General features: G+C 39.9%; 1 protein-coding gene across 4 annotated transcripts in view; it reads right to left on the reverse strand.

Moving 5' to 3' along the window:
* Positions 1-343: 343 nt before the first annotated feature.
* LOC133631141 (otolith matrix protein OMM-64-like) overlaps positions 344-25,200 on the reverse strand; it is a 58,123-nt gene continuing 33,266 nt past the window's right edge. For 2 of the 4 annotated variants that reach the window (XM_062023231.1, XM_062023232.1), the window contains 24 exons: positions 24,645-24,710; positions 24,488-24,532; positions 24,340-24,411; positions 24,211-24,264; positions 24,059-24,127; positions 19,331-19,396; positions 19,154-19,228; positions 19,015-19,074; positions 16,587-16,643; positions 16,447-16,494; positions 15,710-15,769; positions 15,575-15,628; positions 15,431-15,493; positions 15,235-15,312; positions 15,102-15,152; positions 14,932-15,012; positions 13,586-13,639; positions 13,408-13,503; positions 13,236-13,286; positions 9,777-9,812; positions 7,463-7,540; positions 7,342-7,381; positions 5,522-5,573; positions 344-3,561 (listed from right to left, as the gene is read on the reverse strand). In XM_062023231.1, coding sequence (XP_061879215.1) covers positions 2,619-3,561; positions 5,522-5,573; positions 7,342-7,381; positions 7,463-7,540; positions 9,777-9,812; positions 13,236-13,286; positions 13,408-13,503; positions 13,586-13,639; positions 14,932-15,012; positions 15,102-15,152; positions 15,235-15,312; positions 15,431-15,493; positions 15,575-15,628; positions 15,710-15,769; positions 16,447-16,494; positions 16,587-16,643; positions 19,015-19,074; positions 19,154-19,228; positions 19,331-19,396; positions 24,059-24,127; positions 24,211-24,264; positions 24,340-24,411; positions 24,488-24,532; positions 24,645-24,710 — 2,349 coding nt within the window. In that variant the 3' untranslated portion in view covers positions 344-2,618. The remainder of the gene's footprint in view (positions 3,562-5,521; positions 5,574-7,341; positions 7,382-7,462; positions 7,541-9,776; positions 9,813-13,235; positions 13,287-13,407; positions 13,504-13,585; positions 13,640-14,931; positions 15,013-15,101; positions 15,153-15,234; positions 15,313-15,430; positions 15,494-15,574; positions 15,629-15,709; positions 15,770-16,446; positions 16,495-16,586; positions 16,644-19,014; positions 19,075-19,153; positions 19,229-19,330; positions 19,397-24,058; positions 24,128-24,210; positions 24,265-24,339; positions 24,412-24,487; positions 24,533-24,644; positions 24,711-25,200) is intronic. The other 2 variants (XM_062023233.1, XM_062023234.1) reach the window with 2 other exon arrangements.

Below are 25,200 nucleotides of genomic sequence, written 5' to 3' on the forward strand. Positions count from 1 at the left end.
GTATAAGATTTCATGGGATTTAGCGATTAGGAGTGACAGATTGTTTGGTAAACGTATAGCATGTTCTATATGTTATAGTTATTTGAATGACTCTTACCATAATATGTTACGTTAACATACCAGGCACGTTCTTTATTTATTTTAAATTGCCTTTCAAATGTCTATTCTTGGTGTTGGCTTTTATCAAATAAATTTCCCCAAAAAATGCGACTTATACTCCAGTGCGACTTATATATGTTTTTTTCCTTCTTTATTATGCATTTTCGGCCAGTGTGACTTATACTCCGAAAAATACGGTAATATGAAGTTTCTTTGTTCTCTGTCATTTGACATGTTTTTCCATAAATTAAAATTCATATTTACATATTTTGCTTGTGAAGCTACAGAAAAGCCTATAAATCTGAACATAATTCTCATTCGTTTAAGCTCTCTACATTGACTTCTGGTATATATTTGTCAGGTTCAAACACTGATGACATCTATTAAACAAGACAAGAGGCAAATAATTAAACAGAGACAGAATTCAATTTGGACTCAATTGAGGAGACACGCCTGGACACACTGTACCCTTGTACAGTATCTCAGCACGCTCTGCCAAAAGATTGCACTCCTCCTTCTTTATTTGACTTTCTCCCCCCACCTGACCACAGCTGCTTCCAGAGGGAAGTGGGTCGTAAACAGCGTTGCCTTTGGTTACCGAACAGTTCAAAAGGAGAGGTCGTAAAATAGTTCAAAAAGAGTTCCATAAAATAGTTCAAAAAGAGTTCGTAAAATACTTCAAAAAGAGTTCGTCTGGAAATTGGGCAGATCCTGTCATCTCTCCGCTTTGAAGTCCCAGTGGAGTTTTACGAGCCTTACTCTTGGTAGGCCTCAAAGACAGCTTTTGTCTTTTTGCCTGGAACTCGTTTCAACACAAACATGTTTGTGATAACTTACAATTATTCTAACATATTACATTTTTTTGGGCTAATTAAAATACATTTAAAATTTCAATTGCTTATTTATTTTTTAATCGCATTGTGGAAAGTGAGAAATTGCAGACTGCAATGTGATACAGTATGGTGCATCACAAATGTCCACCACTGTATGCATGTTCAAAACAAAATACCAATACTAAAAAGTTATATGGCCTTTATTGTCATCTTTAAAATATATTACACGTTTATTGCAAAATAATGTATTAGCTCCGCCCAGAAGACAACAAAATAAATAGAAAGTTCATTAAATAAATCCTGCATAGAGGATATATATTATCCAGTGCAAACAATGTCAAGGCATTCTTGCTACGTCAACATGAAACCAAAAAACATTGTTTTCTACAAAGAAATACTAAATCTATTTACATCCAGCGAGTGTTTCCGTATGTCAGCACTAACGCTAGCTTGCTAGCATGTGATTGGTTTTTAAAATCCTCCAGTTTTACGGAAACAAAAATGCACTTAAAAGTGTTTTTAAAACAGTGATTAGCCTAAATATGGAATCAAATAGGGTTGATACTAGGGATGTCCGATGATTGCACTCCTTTTGATACTAGGGATGTCCGATAATGGCTTTTTGCCGATATCCGATATGCCGATATTGTCCAACTCTTTAATTACCGATACCGATATCAACCGATATCAATATCAACCGATATATACAGTCGTGGAATTAACACATTATTATGCCTAATTTGGACAACCAGGTATGGTGAAGATAAGGTACTTTTAAAAAAAAATTAATAAAATAAGATAAATAAATTAAAAACATTTTCTTGAATAAAAAAGAAAGTAAAACAATATAAAAACAGTTACATAGAAACTAGTAATGAATGAAAATTTGTAAAATTAACTGTTAAAGGTTAGTACTATTAGTGGACCAGCAGCACGCACAATCATGTGTGCTTACGGACTGTATCCCTTGCAGACTGTATTGATATATATTGATATATAATGTAGGAACCAGAATATTAATAACAGAAAGAAACAACCCTTTTGTGTGAATGAGTGTAAATGGGGGAGGGAGGTTTTTTGGGTTGGTGCACTAATTGTAAGTGTATCTTGTGTTTTTTATGTGGATTTAATTAAAAAACACAAAAAAAAACGATACTGATAATAAAAAAACCGATACCGATAATTTCCGATATTACATTTTAACGCATTTATCGGCCGATAATATCGGCAGACCGATATTATCGGACATCTCTAGTTGATACTAATTCCTGCAAGTGATTATGCCACTAGACAATATTAAAAAGCATAAAGTGTCAAATGTATCATCATAAAACTGTCAACACGTTTGAATGTAACTTTGTTCTTATCAGCAAACACTCACAGGAAGGTTGACTTTTCTTTGCGTCTTGGAGATTAGTTTGGATTCATAAAGGCCACATTTCTCCATTCCTCGCGGAAACGTCGGACGAGTGATCCTGAATCTGCGGCTCCTCTTGTTCGACGAGCTTAGATGACAGAAAAATGTTCTGGGAAGATGAATGTTAGTATCCTCCAAAAGGAGTCTGGTTCTAGCTGGCATGAGAGGAAGTAGCCAGATATATTTGTTAGGTTTGACAAAGTGCTTGTAGGTATTATGTTGTAAGGCGCCCGTCTTCGGCAACAAGCACCGAGGTTGAAGGTGTTCTCTCACACGTATTCTCTGTTGTCGAGATCCTTCTTGTAGGCTTTTTTGATGCGGTCAATTTCGTCTTCTTCCGACTCGTCATAGTCGTACTTCTTCTTGTCCAAGGCGGTGTTGTCCTCTTGGTTGTCCTGCGGTGTGGTGCCCTTTAGCTCATCCCGTATGGTGTTGAGCTCCACCAGGCCAAGGCTGAGCTGCTCGGCCACCTCCCTGATCTTGCTGGCAAACTCGGACTTGGCGCCCTTCTTTAGTTCTTTGGAGTCCTTGGCCACGAAGTAGATGTCCATGGCCACGAAGAGTCCTGTCAGGACCCCCGTGGCCATGCTGGCGATCTGGACCGCCCTGGCCGCCGTGCTGCCGGCCACGTTGGCGATCTGCACCACGCGCATGATCTCGTTGGCGTTGATGAGGATGGCCTTGCCTGCCATGGCGCCGTCCTCGTAAAAGCTGGAGGTGAGCGCTGGGAAGTCGCGGTTGTAGGCGTTGTTCTTCATCTTGATGAGGTCGAAACGCCGCAGATTCTCAATCCCCTGCTTGATGAACATTAGGCACTTGTTGAGGCCCACCATCTTTTCCTCGTAGTCCTTCACGATCTTCTCAACCTTCTTACGGTCCATGGAGTTGTTCACCTGGTTGGAGATGCCGGCCCCCGCCGAGGTGAGCCCGCCTGCCGCGGCCACGCCCAGGCCCACCGCTGTCACGATCAGGGAGGTGCCAAAGGTGACGGGCGCCAAAGCCAGGCCGGTGATGGTGGCCACCCCTCCGATGGCGCTGGTGGAGCCGCCAGTAATTTGAGCGATCTTGGTGTTCTTGCTGAACTTATCCAGAGTGTCGGCGATGGCGCGCAAGTCCATGACGTGCTGCCAAAGGCTCTCCGCGCGGTCCGTGTAGAGCTTGTTGAAAACGCGGATGCCCTTCTGCACCTTCTCCGCCGTCACAGCGAACGCTCTGATGACATCGTGGCAATAAATATTCACGTTCATGTTTTTACAAACCCCGTTTCCATATGAGTTGGGAAATTGTGTTGGATGTAAATATAAACGGAATACAATGATTTGCAAATCATTTTCAACCCATATTCAGTTGAATATGCTACAAAGACAAGATATTTGATGTTCAAACTGATAAACATGGTTTTTTTTGCAAATAATCATTAACTTTAGAATTTGATGCCAGCAACACGTGACAAAGAAGTTGGGAAAGGTGGCAATAAATACTGATAAAGTTGAGGAATGCTCATCAAACACTTATTTGGAACATCCCACAGGTGTGCAGGCTAATTGGGAACAGGTGGGTGCCATGATTGGGTATGAAAGTAGATTCCATGAAATGCTCAGTCATTCACAAACAAGGATGGGGTGAGGGTCACCACTTTGTCAACAAATGCCTGAACAAATTGTTGAACAGTTTAAGAAAAACCTTTCTCAAGCAGCTATTGCAAGGAATTTAGGGATTTCACCATCTACGCTCCGTAATATCATCAAAGGGTTCAGAGAATCTGGAGAAATCACTGCACGTAAGCAGCTAAGCCCGTGACCTTCCATCCCTCAGGCTGTACTGCATCAACAAGCGACATCGGTGTGTAAAGGATATCACCACATGGGCTCAGGAACACTTCAGAAAACCACTGTCAGTAACTACAGTCGGTCGCTACATCTGTAAGTGCAAGTTAAAACTCTCCTATGCAAGGCGGAAACCGTTTATCAACAACACCCAGAAACGCCGTCGGCTTCACTGGGCCTGAGCTCATCTAAGATGGACTGGTACAAAGTGGAAAAGTGTTCTGTGGTCTGACGAGTCCACATTTCAAATGGTTTTTGGAAACTGTGGACGTCGTGTCCTCCGGACCAAAGAGGAAAAGAACCATCCGGATTGTTATAGGCGCAAAGTTGAAAAGCCAGCATGTGTGATGGTATGGGGGTGTATTAGTGCCCAAGACATGGGTAACTTACACATCTGTGAAGGCGCCATTAATGCTGAAAGGTACATACAGGTTTTGGAGCAACATATGTTGCCATCCAAGCAACGTTACCATGGACGCCCCTGCTTATAATAATAATAATAATAATACCTGGGATTTATATAGCGCTTACCCAAAGTCGCTTTACATGTTAAAAACCCATCATGCATTCACACCTGGTGGTGGTAAGCTACTTTTGTAGCCACAGCTGCCCTGGGGTAGACTGACGGAAGCGTGGCTGCCAATTTGCGCCTACGGCCCCTCCGACCACCACCTATCATTCATTCAATATTCATTCACCGGTGTGAGCGGCACCGGGGGCAAGGGTGAAGTGTCCTCCCCAAGGACACAACGGAATGGTAAGAGGCGGGGAGCGAACCTACAACCCTCAGGTTTCTGACACGGGCGCTCTACCCGCTACGCCATGCCGCCCCGCTTATTTGAGCGAGACAATGCCAAGCCACGTGCTACATCAACATGGCTTCATAGTAAAAGAGTGCGGGTACTAGACTGGCCTGCCTGTAGTCCAGACCTGTCTCCCATTGAAAATGTGTGGCACCTAAAATAGCACAAGGGAGACCCCCGGACTGTTGAACAACTTAAGCTGTACATCAAGCAAGAATGGGAAAGAATTCCACCTGAGAAGCTTCAAAAATGTGTCTCCTCAGTTCCCAAACCTTTACTGAGTGTTGTTAAAAGGAAAGGCCATGTAACACAGTGGTGAACATGTCCTTTCCCAACTACTTTGGCACGTGTTGCAGCCATGAAATTCTAAGTTAATTATTATTTGCAAATCAAAACATCAAATATGTTGTCTTTGTAGCATATTCAACTGAATATGGGGTGAAAAGGATTTGCAAATCATTGTATTCCGTTTATATTTACATCTAACACAATTTACAACTCATATGGAAACGGGGTTTGTATTATGACGACTCAAACACTTACTTAGCCTCTTCTTTCTCCGTCATGTCTTCATCCTGAGGCGTGTCCACCCAAGCTGAGGAAGAGCAAACATCAAACGATGATTGACACGCACATACAGTCGCGGTCAAAAGTTTACATACACTTGTAAAGAACATCATGTCATGGCTGTCTTGAGTTTCCAATCATTTCTACAACTCTTATTTTTTTTGTGATAGAGTGATTGGAGCACATACTTGTTGGTCACAAAAAAACATTCATGAAGTTTGCTTCTTTTATGAATTTATTATGTGTCTTCTGAAAATGTGACCAAATCTGCTGGGTCAAAAGTATACATACAGCAATGTTAATATTTGCTTACATGTCCCTTGGCAAGTTTCACTGCAATAAGGCGCTTTTGGTAGCCATCCACAAGCTTCTGCTTGCATTTTTGACCACTCCTCTTGACAAAATTGGTGCAGTTCAGCTAAATTAGTTCGTTTTCTGACATGGACTTGTTTCTTCAGCATTGTCCACATGTTCTCAATGGGGTTTGAGTTAGACTTCCTTTTTATTGTCATTCAAATTTGAACTTTACAGTACAGACAAGAACGACATTTCGTTGCATTAGCTCGTGGTATTGCGGGATAAAAGAGCTATAAGGTGCACACTGCAAAAACTGAAATCTAAGTAAGATTAAATATCTCAAATAAGGGTGATATTTGCTTATTTTCTGTCTGATAAGATCATTCTTCTCACTAAGCAGATTTTATGTTAGAGTGTTTTACTTGTTTTAAGGGTTTTGGTCCTAAATGATCTCAGTAAGATATTACAGCTTGTTGCTGAGATTTGATGAGCTATATTGAGTAAAACATGCTTGAAACTAGAATATCAACTGTTGCAAAGCTGTGTCATCAACACTCACAAGTACAAAACTACTTTTTTAAAAGTAACAATTTCTTATTTCAAGCATGAAAAAAAAAATCAGGACTTTGACACAATTGTGTCTCATAATTAAAACAGATGACAGCCAAATGGACTTTGCTGTTTTATTTTTAATGAAACAATAGAAAATACATACTCATATAGTAGTACAGTTATTAGTGAGAATATACTTATTTTAAGGTAATTTGGGTCATTGAGGTTAGCTAATTTTACTTGTTTTGGAAAGTCTTGACAAGCCAAATGTTTCTGTTCTATTGGCAGATAATTTTGCTTAGTTCAAATAAAATACCCCTATTTTTTTTATTGTTGTTTTTGAACACTGACTTTTTGCAGTGCAGATATAAATAAATAAATTACTGTACAGATAAACATATTGCACTTTTGCATATGCCTCCACGTTTATGGATGTATGTTATATTGTCTTTATATTCCAGCGAGTTAATCCATTTTTGGGGTGAATTGAGAGGATTATTATGATGTTTTGGGAAGGCCATTCTAAAACCTTAATTCTAGCCTGATTTAGCCATTCCTTTACCATTTTTGACGTGTGTTTGGGGTCATTGTCCTGTTGGAACACCCAACTGCGCCCAAGACCCAACCTCCGGGCTGATGATTTTAGGTTGTCCTGAAGAATTTGGAGGTAATCCTCCTTTTTCATTGTCCCATTTACTCTCTGTAAAGCACCAGTTCCATTGGCAGCAAAACAGGCCCAGAGCATAATACTACCACCACCATGCCTGACGGTTGGTGTGTTGTTTACAATCAATTCATCAGCACTATCAAAGCTGCTGAGCAGTTTGCTCCTGAGCACTATTACAACATTGGTGCAGTGTTCAGAAATGACCAAGTGGTCAGGGAGAGATACTTTTTGCTTTCTTACTTAAAAGTTACATAATTAACTTTTCACATTGGCGACTTACACTCCACAGTGCGCCACCATTTCATGAGACCGTCCATATCCTGGAAGAGAAAAAGTAAAATGATTGTAATAACAAGGGGGTCGCCACGAAGACGTGAACATGGCGGCTTTCACAAACTGACCTGTATGTCCTCAGGCTGCAGTGTGTCGACACGGAACTCGTCCAGTCGATCAAACAGAGGTAAGTTTGCACCTTCATTCTTAAAGCACACACAAAATAGGATTCGCACAAATTAGGCACAAGATAAGCAGGGCTTCATGTTTCATCGTACAGCTGTGCTGAACCAGATGGAGGTGCAATCCAGGAATGTACTTTCACTATTGGCCCTCTAGATGGTACAATTACAATGCAGTCAGGACTGTCAAACATGTACCAATGAGAGGTAGACTAGTCATTGAAAGAAGGCACATGGATAAGTTTAAGCCAGTTCTTCGCGTGTTACCTCAAGGAATACGCTTTTTTTTTGCTGTACCAGAATATGATGAAGCGTATGTAGCACTTGTCTTTACTGAAACCACGGTGGGTGACGAGGAAAGACCGGTGTGTTGTTTCCTTTAATGTTAATAAGCTTACATTGTTATGCAGAGGTATGGTTATAACAATTTTGTCGACAAATTATAATATTTATAGTCACGGTGGAAAGTGGGGGGGCACAAAATATTTTCTTCTTCCTTCAGGAGGCGCAACAGAAATGGTTTAAGCAGTCCTAATTAGAGATGTCCGATAATATCGGCAGTCCGATATCGGGCGATAAATGCTTTAAAATGTAATATCGGTTTCAAAAAGTAAAATTTATGACTTTTTAAAACGGCGCCGTACGCAGCGGTACACGGACGTAGGGAGAAGTACAGAGCAGTTGCGTCTCCCCGTCATACTTGCCAACCCTCCCGATTTTCCCGGGAGACTCCCGAATTTCAGTGCCCCTCCCGAAAATCTCCCGGGGCAACCATTCTCACGAATTTCCCCCGATTTCCACCCGACAACAATATTGGTGGCGTGCCTTTAAGGAATAATATCATTATTACAACATAATATCTACGGCTTTTCCCACACACAAGTGAATTCAATGCATACTGGGTCAACGGCCATACAGGTCATACTGAGGGTGGCCGTGTAAACAACTTTAACACCGTTACAAATATGCGCCACACTGTGAACCCACACCAAACAAGAATGACAAACACATTTCGGGAGAACATCCGCACCGTAACACAACATAAACACAACAGAACAAATACCCAGAACCCCTTGCAGCAGTAACTCTTCCGGGACGCTACAATATACACCCCCCGTCACCCCCTATCCCCCACACACCTCAACCCCGCCCACCTCAACCTCCTCATGCTCTCTTAGGGAGAGCATGTCCCAAATTCCAAGCTGCTCTTTTGAGGCATGTTAAAAAAAAAAAAATGCACTTTGTGACTTCAATAATAAATATGGCAGTGCCATGTTGGCATTTTATACCATAACTTGAGTTGATTTATTTGGGAAAACCTTGTTACATTGTTTAATGCATCCAGCGGGGCATCACAACAAAATTAGGCATAATAATGTGTTAATTCCACGACTGTATGTATCGTATCGGTTGATATCGGAATCGGTAATTAAGAGTTGGACAATATCGGAATATCGGATACCGGCAAAAAAGCCATTATCGGACATCTCTAGTTATAACAATTTTGTCAACAAATTATAATATTTATAGTCACGGTAGAAAGTGGGGGGGCGCAAAATATTTTCTTCTTCCTTTAGGGGGCGCAACAGAAAGGTTTAAGCAGTGCTAATTTAACATACAGTATTTGACTCATATTGGAAGTAAAATAAATTATATTTTTGTTTGTCCTGCATGAGACAAAATGTGTCGTTTTATTACCCAACACTAAAGCTACATGCTAAAGAGGAGGAAGCGCTGCTCAACGTGAATATTTATGTTTCCTCATCTGTTGTCTTTATGCAGAAGTTCTAACGTTTTTAATCTCCAATGAAGACTTTTACAACAGGGAAGCAGACTGACTAGTCAGGACACATTTTGTCCTGATCGGTCCAACATGCCCACACAGCTGCTGCCTTGTCTTGGAATGCAGCGGGGAAAAAACAATTGTCGGTGAACATTTTTCTGTGCTAGGCACGCAGAGGACGCCTCCAGGACACAGATGATTACACGAGGCAGGAGAGAATCAGGTGACCGAAACGTGCCTTTTGTAATGACGCTGACATAGATGACGATGTGTTATTGTGTCAGACATAAACAGCGACTGGGTGGAACCAGTTAAAGATCTTTGTGGAGTGTGGGATTTAATCCTACCTTCTACGGCGCTCTACCAGGTGTTATTATGGGACCATACAGACATAACAACACAAATAGGGCTGAAAAATATTAAGAAACTAAACAAATTCTACATTAATAAACCATAAATTAATGAAATTAAAAGTACCTCTTCATCTTGTGTTTTTCTCTGGGTCACTTTGGTCTGCAACAAACATGAGCAAAAAATTAGATAAATATCAACACACAACAGCATAAATGTAAATATACAATTAGCACAGGAAAGTAAAAAGAGAAAAATACATACTACAACTGGTCACTACATTAGGCACACCTGTATAATTCAACATAGGGGCTTTGGAAGCTCCAGTGGGTTATAACTGGGTCCATGAAGACAACTATTGTAGTATCCATACAGAAATTTTACGGTTGCTTTTTCCATCCATCCATTTTCTACAGCTTGTCCCTTTTGGGGTCTATCTCAGCTGCAATCGGGCGGAAGGCGGGGTACACCCTACACCAGTGTTTTTCAACCTTTTTTGAGGCGAGGCACATTTTTGTCATAAAAAAAATCCGGAGGCACACCACCAGCAGAAAACTTTAAAAAATGGAACTCCACCAAGTCGTTGTGTCTTATTTTGAGTGTGTTGGTGTCTTCCTGTGTGTAGTGCTTTAGTTCTTGTCTTGCTTATTTTGGTGGCGCTTCCTGTTTTGCCGGTGTTTTCCTGTAGTGGCTTCATGTCTTCCTTTGAGCGCTATTCCGCGCACCTGCTTTGTGTTAGCAAGCAAGGCTATTTAGGTTGTTGCTATCCTTCTTCGTGTGGACATTGTTGATTGTCATGTCACGTACGGATGTACTTTGTAGACGCCGTAAGTTTTTGCTGTCGTCCAGCATTTTGTCTCTGTTTACTTTGTAGCCAGTTCAGTTTGACTTTTGTTTTGCAATACCTTTTCCTTTCGTTCATTTTGGGTTTAAGCATTACATACCCTTTTTACCTGCACCCTGCCTCCCACTGTGGTCTGCATATCGGGATCACAACAAACCATCCTCGTCTCACCCGACACATTCCGACTTTTACAAAGCAATGCTGCCACCTACTGACATGGAGTATTACGTGGTTACCCTGCCGAGTTTTGCGCAGCACAGACACTGAGCAATGGCACATTATTGGCAGATTCTAATTATTGATTTGCCAAAAATATTTTTGGGATAAATGAGGTGAAGTTGCATAATTTCCCACGGCACACCAGACAATATCTCACGGCACACTAGTGTGCCGCGGCACAGTGGTTGAAAAACACTGCCCTAGACAAGTCGCCACCTCATCACAGGGCCAACACAGATAGACAGACAACATTCACACTCACATTCACACACTAGGGCCAATTTTAGTGTTGCAAATCAACCTATCCCCAGGTGCATGTCTCTGGCGGTGGGAGGAAGCCGGAGTACCCGGAGGGAACCCACGCAGTCACGGGGAGAACATGCAAACTCCACACAGAAAGATCCTGAGCCCGGGATTGAACCCAGGACTACTCAGGACCTTCGTATTGTGAGGCACATGCACTAACCCCTGTTCCACCGTGCTGCCCGGTTGCTTTTTATTCCTGTTAAATGTCAGTTTTGAGTATAATCTCTCGTCAACACTTTACGCTTCTAATTTTGTGGCTTCTTTCCATTACGTTTTATTTTTCTATAGCAAATTTTACGTATTTTTGACCTTAATTAAGTAAGGGTGTAACGGTACACAAAAATTTCGGTTCGGTACGTACCTCGGTTTAGAGGTCACGGTTCGGTTCATTTTCGATACAGTAAGAAAACAACAAAATATAAATTTTTTGGTTATTTATTTACCAAATTTGTAAACAATGGCTTTATCCTTTTAACATTGGGAACACTATAATAATTCTGCCCAAAAATAGAAATAGCTCTGTGTGTGATGGATGTGAGCCACCACTAGGCTGATCAGTGCAACAACAGGCAGTCATGAATGCTAAGGATAATAATAACATACATATACACACAGGGTTAATTGCCAGGGTTCATGTGGTCAACATATATCAAATAAAATCTAAATAAGATAAGGCTCAGAACGGTTTCTTAACAAAACCTTTCTACATATAAAGTGCTTTTTTGATTGATTGATTAAGACTTGTATTAGTAGATTGCACAGTACAGTACATATTCCGTACAATTGACCACTAAATGGTAACACCCGAATAAGTTTTTCCACTTGTTGAAGTCGGGGTCCACGTCAATATGGTCTGAAATGTGCTGCAATAAAAACACCAACGGCATTTGTTATTGCTTTAGCCCTGCCTGACTCGCCGAGGAGAGGCTGCTTGAATGCGGTGTTTGCACGACGCTCGTGTTTCTCTTCGTTGAAGCGATGTTCACTTGGGGGTGGTGTTGCTTCAAATGGGTTAGCACGTTTGACATGTTGGCAGAAGCATACCCTACTGCTGCTGAACAATGTCGGCAAACCGCTTTCGCTTTTTCCACCTCTCGTCCTCCATTGTTGTATCGCACCGCAAAACCGAAGTGTTCCCAAACGGGAGATCTTAACGAGGCAGGAGGGTCTTCCAGCTCTGGCTTTTATATGTTACACAACGTGCGGTGCGCTACTTAATATGTCCGTGTGGAAACTCGTTCGGTACACCTTCGAACCGAACCGAAACCCCCGTACCGAAACGGTTCAATACAAATACACGTACCGTTACACCCTTAAAATTAAGTCTTATATGTATTTCAGTACAGTATTTGTCTTATTTTCTAATATATTTTCAACTTCCGTTTTCAGGTTAAGGGTATTGTCCGTTTCCGTGCTGATTGAGTCATTGTTTAAATGCCTGTTTTTCATGTTAAGTGCAGGGAAAAGTGTTGATGCGCTTCATCTTCAACTCCTGCCTCATCAATAACACATCTCCACATTGGTGAGCCCTTGACTAAGAGATGTAGAATGACAACGATTAAGGGGGCATGGCTCAGAAACTTGAAGGTTCGTGCTACAAATCCAGCTTCCGCCATTTTAGTCACTTCCGTTGTGTTCTCGGGCAAGGCACTTCACCCACCTTGCTCCCAGTGTCGCTCACACTGGTGTATGAATGTGAAGAATGCTTGGTTGTGGTCGGAGAGGCAGTTGGCGCAAACTGACAGTCACCATTCCTTCAGTCTACCCCAGGGCAGCTGTGGCTACAAATGTAGCTTACCACCATCACAGTGTGAATGTGGGGTGAATGAATGATGGCTTCTCAGTTCTTACTGTAAATGCTTTGAGTGTCTAGAAAAGCATTTTATAAATCAAATTCATTATTATTAATAATAACACCTGGAACAACATGGTGGGACTTGGCTGTGCTCAACGCTAACCACACGGCTAATGTTGGCGCTATTCTTCAAACACGGTCAAGTCCGGAGCCAATTCCAAGCGATGAATGAAGGATTACAATATTATGATTACTATTGTTATCATAACATATAATGCTTTGACCCCATCAGGGCACTATTGAAATATTTCAAACCTGTCTCATTGTAATGCAGTGCAGTTGTACAACTCTTTAAATCACATTAAAAGGTAATTATTAGTGTACGTGCGTGTGTGTGTGTGTGTGTGTGTGTGTGTGTCACCTTGACGCGAGGCATGAAGGGATTGTGTCGCTTGGGCTTCTTGACTTTGACCTAAAAGGTCCCAAAAAAAAAGACAATTAGATATTGATGAAAATGTTATTAAAATGAATAATTATGTCTCATTAAGGGAAAATAGACACTAAAGAAAATTAGTTTCAAATTAAAAAAAAACCTCTTCTGGTTTGTTAGTGCCATCCTTCTCAAGCTCCTGTCTGGACTCGTCGCCTTTCTCTTTTTCGTCTTTCAGTCCTTCGTCGTCTGATGGAGGCTGTGTAAAGAAACCACATTAAAATAATGCAATCAAGCTGACAGACCAAAGAAAGCACAAGTGAACTAGATGGTTGACAAACCTGGGCAGCAGCTTGCTGCAATAGCGGGTAAATGTGCTTTGTTTTTTTCTTGTTCTGTGAAAAACAAATGCACATAAACATGTGTAGAAAGATCTAGAACATCTACTTTCTACTTTCATAGGTACACAATCAAATGAGTTCAAATACAACAGTTGTACAAAGGTAGACTATATGAAGAAAATGCTCACATTTGATTAATGTATTATTATTAGAGATGTTTGATAATATCGGACTGCCGATATTATCGGACGATAAATGCTTTAAAATGTGATATCGGAAATTATCGGTATCGGTTTCAAAAAGTACAATTTATGACTTTTTAAAACGCCGCTGTACGGAGTGGTACACGGACGTAGGGAGAAGTACAGAGCGCCAATAAACCTCAAAAGGCACTGCCTTTGCGTGCCGGCCCAATCACATAATATCTACGGCTTTTCACACACATAAGTGAATGCAATGCATACTTGGTCAACAGCCATACAGGTCACACTGAGTGTGACCGTATAAACAACTTTAACACTGTTACAAATATGCGCCACACTGTGAACCCACACCAAACAAGAATGACAAACACATTTTGGGAGAACATCCGCACCGTAACACAACATAAACACAACAGAACAAATACCCAGAACCCCTTGCAGCACTAACTCTTCCGGGACGCTACAATACACAACCCCCGCTACCCCTAACCCCGCCCACCTCAACCTCCTCATGCTCTCTCAGGGAGAGCATGTCCCAAATTCCAAGCTGCTGTTTTGAGGCATGTTAAAAAAAATAATGCACTTTGTGACTTCAATAATAAATATGGCAGTGCCATGTAAATGGTAAATGGGTTGTACTTGTATAGCGCTTTTCTACCTTTTTTAAGGAACTCAAAGCGCTTTGACACTATTTCCACATTCACACACACACACACATTCACACACTGATGGCGGGAGCTGCCATGCACGGCGCTAAACAGGCCCATCAGGAGCAAGGGTGAAGTGTCTTGCTCAAGGACACAACGGACGTGACTAGGATGGTAGAAGGTGGGGATTGAACCAGTAACCCTCAGATTGCTGGCACGGCCACTGTCCCAACTTCGTCACGCCGTTGGCATTTTTTTCCATAACTTGAGTTGATTTATTTTGGAAAACCTTGTTACATTGTTTAATGCATCCAGTGGGGCATCACAACAAAATGAGGCATAATAATGTGTTCATTCCACGACTGTATATATCGGTATTGGTTGAGATCGGAATCAGTAATTAAGAGTTGGACAATCGGCAGTCGGCAAAAAAGCCATTATCGGACATCTGTAATTATTATTATTATTATTATTAACAAGTGCGGCTAACACTAACCGGTTTGCTCTCCGCTGGTGTCACCTCGTCCCCCTGTTGGCGTGTTGCTTTGTCCTTCAGGGTCTCCTCGTCTGATTGGCTCTGCGAGATGGTCAAATAAACCTCGTTAGACACGTCCGGGAACTGAACAGAAGTACCACAAATGTCACATGACGAGCCTAAGTAGCAACCTGCTGCTGGTTCTCCTGCACACACGTGTTGGCAGCTCTGTTCCTCAAATCCTGCGATTAGACAGTAAAGCTCATTTTACCCTCACACACGCAAAAAATATATATTTTTGCCAACACTGGATGCTCCTCCTACCTTCATCAGGGGCTTTTGGGAAGGAATTTTTGGAGCTTCTTTGTCCGGTTTCTTTCCAGACAGCTTGTCCTTATTGGCCTGCAGGGGAAAAAAACACAAGTAAACATCAGAAAGATAACGGGCAATCCAGATATTAGTCAGTACATGACTGGATAAAGCGGACATATGACCCTGTTTAAGAGCATTGAGAAAGCACCTGTTTGTGGCTGGATGACTTGTCAGTGGGTGCGTCCTCGTCACTGGAATCACTCTGCTTGTCCTGATGCAGACCAGATAGGACCCAATAAAGTCAAAATGTATTAAAAAAATCTACAACTGCCGTCTTGACAGTCTACCTTACTTTGTGTGCGTGTTTAAATGGATTCATTATGGTCATCGCTTCAGCAAATTTACTCTGAAAACAGAAAAAGAGACAAAAATATTGGAGAGGAACTTCAATGACTTCCTTAAAATGTGCAGCAGAAACTAGTAGAACCTGTTTGTTGCTGGCCGGGTTCTCTGCCTTGTCCAATGTCTCCCCAACATCAGCGTTCTCCTAAACAATCACACACACAACATCATCACTCCATTCTATTGTTGTCTTCCAGCAGTTAGCAGAATTACCATACAAAAAGAAGTACATGAGAATAGGGATGTCCGATAATGGCTTTTTGCCGATATCCGATATTGTCCAACTCTTTAATTACCGATACCGATATCAACCGATATATGCAGTCGTGGAATTAACACATTATTATGCCTAATTTGGACAACCAGGTATGGTGAAGATAAGGTACTTTTTAAAAAAAATAAAAAAATAAGATAACTAAATTAAAAACATTTTCTTGAATAAAAAAGAAAGTAAAACAATATAAAAACAGTTACATAGAAACTAGTAATGAATGAAAATGAGTAAAATTAACTGTTAAAGGTTAGTACTATTAGTGGACCAGCAGCACGCACAATCATGTGTGCTTACGGACTGTATCCCTTGCAGACTGTATTGATATATATTGATATATAATGTAGGAACCAGAATATTGATAACAGAAAGAAATGGGGGGAGGGAGGTTTTTTGGGTTGGTGCACTAATTGTAAGTGTATCTTGTGTTTTTTATGTTGATATAATAAAAAAAAAAAAAAAAAAAAAAAAAAAAAACAGATACAGATAATAAAAAAAACAATATTACTTTTTAACACATATTAGCGGACATCCCTACATGAGAATATTACCTGCTTGTCGGAGTAGAAGGTGCTCTTCATCATGGCACTGAAGCCCTTCTGAAAGTACACACACACACGCACGCACACGACTCCTCTTAAAGTTCACATCTTTCATTAAAACACATCAGCCAGTAATAGCAATAAATCACCTGTCTGACTTTAGGTTTGTCTGTGAGGTTTTCTTTGGAGCCTGATAACTTCTCCTCCTGGAACACAAACAACAACATCATTTTCATGTCCATCTCACACTGGAGCATCCTCCGACCCCCTCCAAAGGCTTTTGGGTGGGAACTTTGGGAATGTTGAGACGTAATGTCCTTCTTGGCCTGTGTGTGTTGGGGGGTTAAGTACAGGCTTGTTGGACACACTATTAAGCCAACCTGACTTTTGAAGATGTTCTGACAATAATGTGTGTCTCTACAGCCTGTTCATGAACACCAAAAGGGAGAAAAATCTATAATTTCCTCACATTATGCTCACGTTTCAAGATGTCATGAAGGAAAACACTATTTCCTCATGGACATGAAACCGCCTCTAAAACCCCCATAGCAAGTCAAAGGTGTCATATTATGATTAGTTTTTCTACATTTAAAACACTCCTTTGTTATTTACATAACATTTAATGGTCGTCGGTCAAAACTTTGAATACCGTATTTCCTTGAATTGGCGCCGGGAATATGGTATTCGCATGCCTAGAATTACAGCCGGGTCAAACTCGTTTCACAAAATAATTAGCGCATGCTTGGCACTTCCGCCGGGTCAAATATGAGTCATTAAATGACTCCCGCCTCCTGGGGGTAGAGGGCGCTAGTGATCCTTCTTGCGACTGCTGGTACTGCAGAAGACCGGTGCTGCAGAAGAAGACAACCGGCAGCAAGAGTGCGCAGCCATTGTTTGCTTGGACTTTTACCATGGAGGACTACATATCTAAATTAAAACAGTTTTCTAAATTGGACTTTCAATGGAAGCAGGAGGTAATACTTAAAAGGAAGATCTCCATCGAGACAGAGAGACTTTTAAAACTGAAGAAAGATAAGGAAGACTTCTATATCGATGCTTTTCTTCAAAAGGAGCTGGCATGGACTCATTTATACCTAAAGGTAAGACAATAATAAGGTTTTTTTATTAAATGTGCTATATATAAGGTAAGCGCCGGAGTGAGAAGAGGTTTTAAAATAATTAGCGCATGCTTGGCCATCCCGCAGGCTTCTGGTAAGCGCCGGAGTGACAGGAGGTTTTAAATTAATTAGCGCCCCTGCGGCTATTCAAGGAAATACGGTATATCGTGATATTCGAGTATATGTTCTCACACAGTTGCTTTTAGCTGCGGGCATTACACTACAGGCGTTTCCCACTCTTTCTTGTCTCTCCTTCTCACAGAGACATAAACAAGCGCACCTTCTTACATACGTCACGTGTGCAACGTCACACGCCCTCCCCGAGCAGAGAGGTAGCTCCATGGGTAACATTAGCTGTGATGCTAACGGTGCGGTGCGAGTGGGTAATACGAGAGAAATAAGGTGCCAATCTGGTAACAAATGAAGGAAGAATGAATTCCCAAGAAAAACAGCATAGGGTGCATCGTCTGGCCGTGGTTTGGCTTCAAGCGGGAATATGTTGAACAATTATGCGGCAAAAGCATTGCTACAAAAAGTAGCAGCACTGCTATTTGATTTCCTATTATGCAGCTCATTTTTATTTGACACTTATTGAAATATCTTGTGTGACATCATGCACAAAAGTGCACTTTATTTATTTTAAACTATTGTAGTGGCGTTCTGTACAAAAAGTGCACTTTAATTTAGTGTTGTTTTGATGCTATCTTAGTGACATCATGCACAAAAGTGCACTCATAGCTTGTTTTAAAATGTCTCTGACAATCTTGCACTTTCTGTTTTGGAAATGACATGAATGTTTGTGCCACTGCTTAATAAATACAGTTTTGCTGAATTGACTTAGTTGTGATTTCCCTCTCTGCATGAAAGTTTAAAATGAGCATATATTAATGCAGTATGAAGAAGAATGTTTTAATGTAGACACATAGAATCATCATACTGCTGTGATTATATGCATTAAGTGTTCATTCAAGGCTAAGGCAAAATATCGAGATATATATCATGTATCGTGACATGGCCCAAAAATATTGAGATATTAATAAAAGGCCATATCACCCAGCCCTACGTACTACTAAATGTTATTATGAATGTGCCTGTTACTATGTTACAAATATACTAACATCATGTACATAAAACAATAGGCAGAATAGAGCGGCTCTCATAGACTCATAGTAAGTTGACATTTGATCACATTTATTTACTATTTAGAATGCATTAAAAAAATAGATCCATCATCATGTCTTTCATAATTATGGTGAAAGATAGGCAAAATTTAAAAAAAAAGTGCAGTTCCCCTTTAAAAGTTATTTTAAACTGTCTAAATTCCAGCATTAAGGCAAACACACTTTTATTACACACTATTGTGACATTTCTGAAATGTATATTAAAAAAACCCCACAACAATATGGGATATTAAAAACAAAAGACAAGCAAGTAACAAAGATACAGATTTAGTCAGTACCTGAGCGCCCTCAGATGCTTTTGTCTTCACTTTCTCCTGCACTGGTGTGCCGCTCTTCTCCTGTGAGGACATGTCGGTGATATAAATAACACAAAGGTTCCTCTTACAAGCATCAAGTTGAAGCAAAATGGTGGCAAACCTTCGGAGTGGGTCGAGGTGGAACTGGCGGCATTTCACTTCTCTGGTTCCTCTCTCTGTCCACGTTGTTTTTGAGCTGACGGGAACATACAACAACACACAGACAGGATTTAAAGGGGAAGGAAGTGTGTGTGTGTGTGCGGTAAGTGATTTTTCATGAAAAAGAAAAATGCCTTACAGCTTTCGGTTTACCCTCCATTTGTTTCTCAGCTTCTTTGAGTGTGTCTGTGTCTTTTGTCTCTTTCTGTGCAAAGGAAGAAAGTCAAGTAAATGTTGAGAAATGTTGCAATACAGAAAAATAACGCTGGAAACTTTGATGAGTGCTTGAAAGTTGTGGTCAGCACAGTGCTGACTAGGAACAGGTGCTAACACGGTTCCTAACACTCGGACCTTGCGGAGAGACTGAGCACGTTCAGTGGAAGGCTCAGACTCCCAAAATGCAACACGGAACGACACAGGAGGGCCTTCATACCGACAGCCATCAGACTGTATAATGCATATGTTCCTTGACTGCACTTAAATGTAGAGTATATGTAGAATATATTTCTATTATTTATATATTATATATATAATATATTATATTACTTATTATTATTATTGTCTATTGTGAGCGAACTGTGGTGCTGAATTTCCCCCAGGGATCAATAAAGTACTTTCTATTCTATTCTATTCTAACAGATCTGACTAGGAACAGGTGCTAACAGATCTGACTAGGAACAGGAGCTAACAGATCTGACTAGGAACAGGTGCTAACAGGTCGCTTAAAAACTGTAGTTCTTTTTCTGGCATACAACAATGTGTTCCGTAGGTATCAGCTGGGAATTGAAACTGACAATAAAGATACAAAGACCTGTTGAATTCTCACAAAAGCCAGCACCATTATCAAAGTCATGCCTTAAAACTAACTGCATGACAACCTCCAAGTCTATGACCTCCCAAGCTCCATCACCACCAATATACAGTAATTACCTCCTAAGGTTACAAATGCCACCAACGAACAAAATCATTAATCCTCATGACCTCATGGGAATTCTATGCAGTCTTCGAAACAGTCATAAAAAGATCTTAAATTGTCCTAAAGCACAGGCAGTATTGTGCCTATGACCTGAAATTGTCTAAAAACTCCCCAAAAAGGTACTATAATTACTGGAAAACACAGTCAGAGTTGAGTTTGAAACAAGAAATGTCCTAGCATTCTCCTAAAGCACAGTCAGGATTGTGCCCAAGACCATAAAATGTCCTAAAATTGTCTTAAAACTTTCAGAAAAGAGACTTTGTTATAAAAGCAGTCAATGTGTAGAGTAAAAATATCCTTAAGTTGTCCCAAGCCTCACAGATAAGGTTCTAAAATTGTTGTAAAACAGCCAGGGTTGTTTGTGGTTAAGAGCAAAATTGCCCACAAATAATCTAAAAACTCTCATAAAAGGTCCTACAATTGTTCTAAAACAGTCAGGGTTGTGTTTAAAAGCAAACATGTCCTTAAATTGTCCAAAGACTCGAAGATAAGGTCCTAAAATTTCTGTTAAACAGTAAGAGTTGTGTTAAGGATCAAACATATTCTAAAATAAAAACAAAAATGTCCTTAAATTGCTTGTTGTGAAGAGTTGCATATAAAACAATATATACAATTAGGGATGTCCGATAATGGCTTTTTGCCGATATCCGATATTCCGATATTGTCCAACTCTTTAATTACCGATACTGATATCAACCGATACCGATATCAACCGATATATGCAGTCGTGGAATTAACACATTATTATGCCTAATTTGGACAACCAGGTATGGTGAAGATAAGGTACTTTTAAAAAAATGTTGTAAAATAAGATAAATAAATTAAAAACATTTTCTTGAATAAAAAAGAAAGTACAACAATATAAAAACAGTCACATAGAAACTAGTAATGAATGAAAATGAGTAAAATTAACTGTTAAAGGTTAGTACTATTAGTGGACCAGCAGCACGCACAATCATGTGTGCTTACGGACTGTATCCCTTGCAGACTGTATTGATATATATTGATATATAATGTAGGAACCAGAATATTAATAACAGAAAGAAACAACCCTTTTGTGTGAATGAGTGTAAATGGGGGAGGGAGGTTTTTTGGGTTGGTGCACTAATTGTAAGTGTATCTTGTGTTTTTTATGTTGATTTAATTTTAAAAAAACAAAAAACAAAAACAAAACGATACCGATAATAAAAAAAACGATACCGATAATTTCCAATATTACATTTTAACGCATATATCGGCCGATAATATCGGCAGGCCGATATTATCGGACATCTCTATATACAATTGTCCTAAAGCACACTCAGGGTTGTGCCCAAGGCCATAACATTTAAATTGTACTAAAACTCATCAAATAAATGTTCTAACATTATTGTAAAAACAGAGTCAGGGTTACGTTTAAGTCCTAAAAAATGAGTGAAATTCCACTGAAGCACAGTCCATGTTGCACCCATGGCCATAAAATGTTCTAAAACTTTTTTTTCAAATGTCCTAAAATTGTTGTCAAACAGCCAAGGTTGCGCTTAAGACCAAAAATGCAGTGAAATTGTCCTAAACAACAGTCAGAGTTGTGCCCAGGACCTACAATTGTAAAGTTGTGTTTAAGACAAAAGCAGAGAAATTCTGCAAACACAGCCAGGGTTGCATTAAAAGGGTCATATTGGGATGTTTTTTGAACATGTAAAACACGTCCTGTAATGGTCTACATAACATGTACTATAATGGTGTTTTTTTGGTCAAAATTTTGCATAGATTATGTTTTACAGACCATTTTTAAGCCACACTCTGATTGTCTCTGGGTGCGCTGATTTGTGGGCGGTCTTATTTACGTGCCTCCACTTTAACTGTGTCTTCTGCCTGACATCCATCCAGTTTCTAGAGCAGGGGTCACCAACCTTTTTGAAACCAAGGGCTACTTCTTGGGTACTGATTAATGCGAAGGGCTACCAGTTAGATACACACTTAAATAAATTGCCAGAAGTAGCCAATTTGCTCAATTTACCTTTAACTATGTTATTATTAATAATTAATGATATTTATCTTTGTGGAAACACTGATCATCTTAATGATTTCTCACAATAAATATATATAGAAACAGATAAATATCAATATGCAACACTTTATTTTTATATTTTCTCTAAGTGCACATTTTTCAAATTGAACATTTTCAAATGATCACTTCTAAGACAGTCTTGTGAAATCACAATATCCCATTTTAACTAGCTAGCCACTAACATTTTTTAACAAATCATGAATTACTTTGCACCATGTTTGTACAAATAATAACTCATGTAAAATACAAAAGTCAACTCTCAAATTCTTAAATCATGTCACACTTTGAACTGGACACCAAATCTGTTATCTGTTTCTTTGTCAGTTAGTGGGAAGCCTGGCATTGCATGCTGTTAACTAGTGTGTTGTACTCTGGTGTGTAACTTGACACTGCAACTCTGAGTGAGTCTTGCAGATGTGCATCAGTGAGGCGTGTTCTGTGTTTGTTCTTGATGAAGTTCATGTCAGAAAAGGCTGATTCACAAAGATAAGATTTTTCCTCATTGTTTGCGGAACCTTCTTAATCTTTTGGACATATTTTCACAGCAATCTGGCCTTAAGCTTAATTATGATAAATGTAAAATGTTAAGGATCGGAAATCTAAAGGGAACGTCCTTTCGAATGGAATGCAAAGTGTTTTGTTTATAAATTATATGCAATCTGTTGTGTTCCCTAATTTTTTTCTGTGTACATGAATGAAGGTGTGTGTTGCTGAGTCCGACTTGGACATTATCTGGACTGGGCCTGGTTTAAAAAACCCTCTAAAAAAATCTAATTTCATTGACAACCTGATCTGTTGAAGATAAGGCCCTTTTTAAAAAAAATAAAATAAAATAAGATAAATAAATAAAAAACATTTTCTTGGATAAAAAAGAAAGCAAAACAATATAAAAATAATTACATAAAAAAATAGTAATTAATGAAAATTTTAGTGGACCAGCAGCCTATACAATCATGTGTGCTTCAGGGACTGTGTCCCTTGCAGATGTGTTGTCTATGTTGTGGGAACCAGAATATTGGTAGCAGAAAGAAATAACCCCCTTTGTGTGGATGAGTGTGCATGGGGGAGGTTGTTTGGGTTGATGCACTGATTGAAAGTGTATCTTGTGTTTTCTATGTAGATTTAATTTTAAAAAAAAAAAAAAAAAAAAAAAAAAAACATTTTATTTTTTTTTTGGAAATTTTTTTTTTTTTTTTTTTTTTTTTTAGAACAGGCCCGCGGGCGACTCATCTGGTCCTTACGGGCGACCTGGTGCCCGCGGGCACCGCGTTGGTGACCCCTGTTCTAGAGCCTACTGACAGATTAAGTTGGAACAATATGCTACTTTGTATTAGTAAGCAACAGCGGAGGATGCATGTGCATGTATCAGCCAGTCTGCCCCACAACAAGATGATAGAGAAAAAGAAGGAGCTTACTCACTACAAAGTTGGACTACAATGCCGGACTCACGCAAAGCACTTTGGTGTACCATACGTGGCCATACATGCCAACTTTGAATAGTCAGAATTAGGGAAATATTCAAAAGGGCCATGGGGAGATGAGATTAGATTATTTTCTAATATACCGGTAGGTGATTTGGCCCACTTACAATAAAAATAAAAAATAAAAAAGTTTTTCATGAGCTATGTACTAGTATTGTATGTCTCTGTGGGAGTCCTGCTTTGGAAATACTTTTTACCCCTTTCAGAAATCACATTCAGTTCCCCTTAAAACATTCTCATGTTGCACAATAAGATGTAAGCATGGGATAGAGTGTACATTGTGTTTCCCAACTCATATGGAAACGAGGTTTGTAATCCGACTAAAACAGACTTTTACACCTTTGGGAAAAGTTTCAGCACCTGTTTGTGAGAGGATGTCTTGTCACTGCTCGCGGGCGTGTCCTCATCGCTGGAGTCACTCTGCTTCTCCTCATGGACACAATATTGAGACACAGTAAAGATACAGTAGTATCTAGTTAAAACAATGACATCACTGCAAAGTGACTGCTTACTTTGTTTTCATTTTTAAATGGATTCAGTTTGGCCATCACTCCTGCTAGTTTGCTCTGAAAATGAACAGAAGAAAAGAGTCAATGTCAGCTGGGACTTCCTGAAAAGTCGCATAGAGAAGGTGGTAGAACCTGTTTGTAGCTGGCCTGGTTCTCTGCATTGTCCAATGTCTCCTCTACATCAGCGTCTGTATTGTCCTTCCCCTAAACACACACAATGTTAACCATTCTTCTTGCAGGAGATATTTGCAATAACAGCAAATGGCGGACATGAGCGCACCTGGTTGTCGAAGGAGAAGGTGTTCATCAAAGCACTGAAGCCACTCTGAAAGCACACACGACTCATTTTATATGTTTATGTCTTTCATATTTGGTCATTTTATTGACAAGTAATATTCACTCATGATTCTAGAACCTTCTGCATCCCAACAAGTCACCTGTTTGGATTTGTGTTTCTCTGCAAGGTTTTCTTTGGAGCCTTCTAACTTCTCCTTTTCACGATACTGTAAAGCAAACAACAAACTCATGATGTATACTTTACTAATCATTTTAAAAAATCATATGTAACATATAGAGATGTCCGATAATGGCTTTTTTGCCGATATCCGATATTCCGATATTGTCCAACTCTTAATTACCGATTCCGATATCAACCGATACTGATATATACAGTCGTGGAATTAACACATTATTATGCCTAATTTTGTTGTGATGCCCCGCTGGATGCATTAAAACAGTGTTTTTCAACCACTGTGCCGCGGCACACTAGTGTGCCGTGAGATACAGTCTGGTGTGCCGTGGGAGATTATCTAATTTCACCTATTTGGGTTAAGAATAGTTTTTGCAAACCAGTAATTATAGTCTGCAAATTATGTGTTGTTGAGTGTCGATGCTGTCTAGGGCTCGGCAGAGTAACCATGTAATACTCTTCCATATCAGCCTGTAGCTAATTGCTTTGTAGATGTCGGAAACAGCAGGAGGCAGTGTGCAGGT

This window comes from Entelurus aequoreus, linkage group LG16 (assembly GCF_033978785.1).
Source record: "Entelurus aequoreus isolate RoL-2023_Sb linkage group LG16, RoL_Eaeq_v1.1, whole genome shotgun sequence".
In the NCBI taxonomy this organism is placed as follows: Eukaryota; Metazoa; Chordata; class Actinopteri; order Syngnathiformes; family Syngnathidae; genus Entelurus; species Entelurus aequoreus.